Below are 687 nucleotides of genomic sequence, written 5' to 3'. Positions count from 1 at the left end.
TGGTGCGGCACGAGCGGCCGCGCTTCAGCAGCTCCCGGCCCCGGCTGATCTTCTCGGCAAGGACCGAGCCCAGCGGCAAGGCCAGGGCGATGGCCGCGAGGACGGCGAAGTCCGGGAAGAGCTCGTGCATCTCGGAGTTGCTGTAGACCAGCTTGACGCAGAGGTCCTTGAAGGAGAGCTGGCCGAGGCTGAAGACGATGCGCTTGAAGAGGGGGAAGTCGCTCCGGGCCCTCTCGCTCACCACCACGCGGGAGTACGCCTGCAGCAGGAAATTCAGCTCGCTCACCCCGTAGCTGGCAATGTCCTCCAGGGACTGAGGGTAGCACTTGGGGTTGAAGATGGCCGAGAAGGAGCTGATGGCCTCCAGGACGCTGCCGGGGAACCTGTCCAGCAGGCTGCCCCGCATGCTCTCCAGGTAGCTCTCCTTCAGGTGCTCAAAGTGCTTCAGGTGCACCTGGGAGCAGTTGTCGACACCCTTGTAGTAGAGGCGGCTCTCGCCCTCCCGGTCATCCCGCGGGTGCTCGTTCATCTCGTTGAGGAACTCCTGGAGGTTCTGGCCGCTGGTGCTCTTCTGGGCCTGCAGGGTGGTGGCCGTGGAGGAGACGATGGGCTTCAGGATGGAGAGGTCAAAGTCCTCGATCTGGAAGAAGCGGCTGAGTTTCTGGAAGATGGGGAGGACGTCCAGGA

General features: G+C 63.6%; 1 protein-coding gene across 1 annotated transcript in view; it reads right to left on the bottom strand.

Moving 5' to 3' along the window:
- Positions 1–682, bottom strand: part of LOC104281176 — a gene marked incomplete at both ends in the record, with an annotated part of 1029 nt that extends 347 nt beyond the window's left edge. The window contains one exon of the mRNA XM_009879081.1: positions 16–682. Within this exon, the coding sequence (XP_009877383.1) occupies positions 16–682 (667 nt within the window). The remainder of the gene's footprint in view (positions 1–15) is intronic.
- Positions 683–687: the final 5 nt, after the last annotated feature.

The sequence above is a fragment of the Apaloderma vittatum genome, unplaced genomic scaffold (genome assembly GCF_000703405.1).
Source record: "Apaloderma vittatum isolate BGI_N311 unplaced genomic scaffold, ASM70340v1 scaffold28701, whole genome shotgun sequence".
NCBI classification, from domain to species: domain Eukaryota; kingdom Metazoa; phylum Chordata; class Aves; order Trogoniformes; family Trogonidae; genus Apaloderma; species Apaloderma vittatum.
Note: the sequence above shows the minus strand (reverse complement) of the source record. Positions and strands in the feature narration are given on the sequence as shown.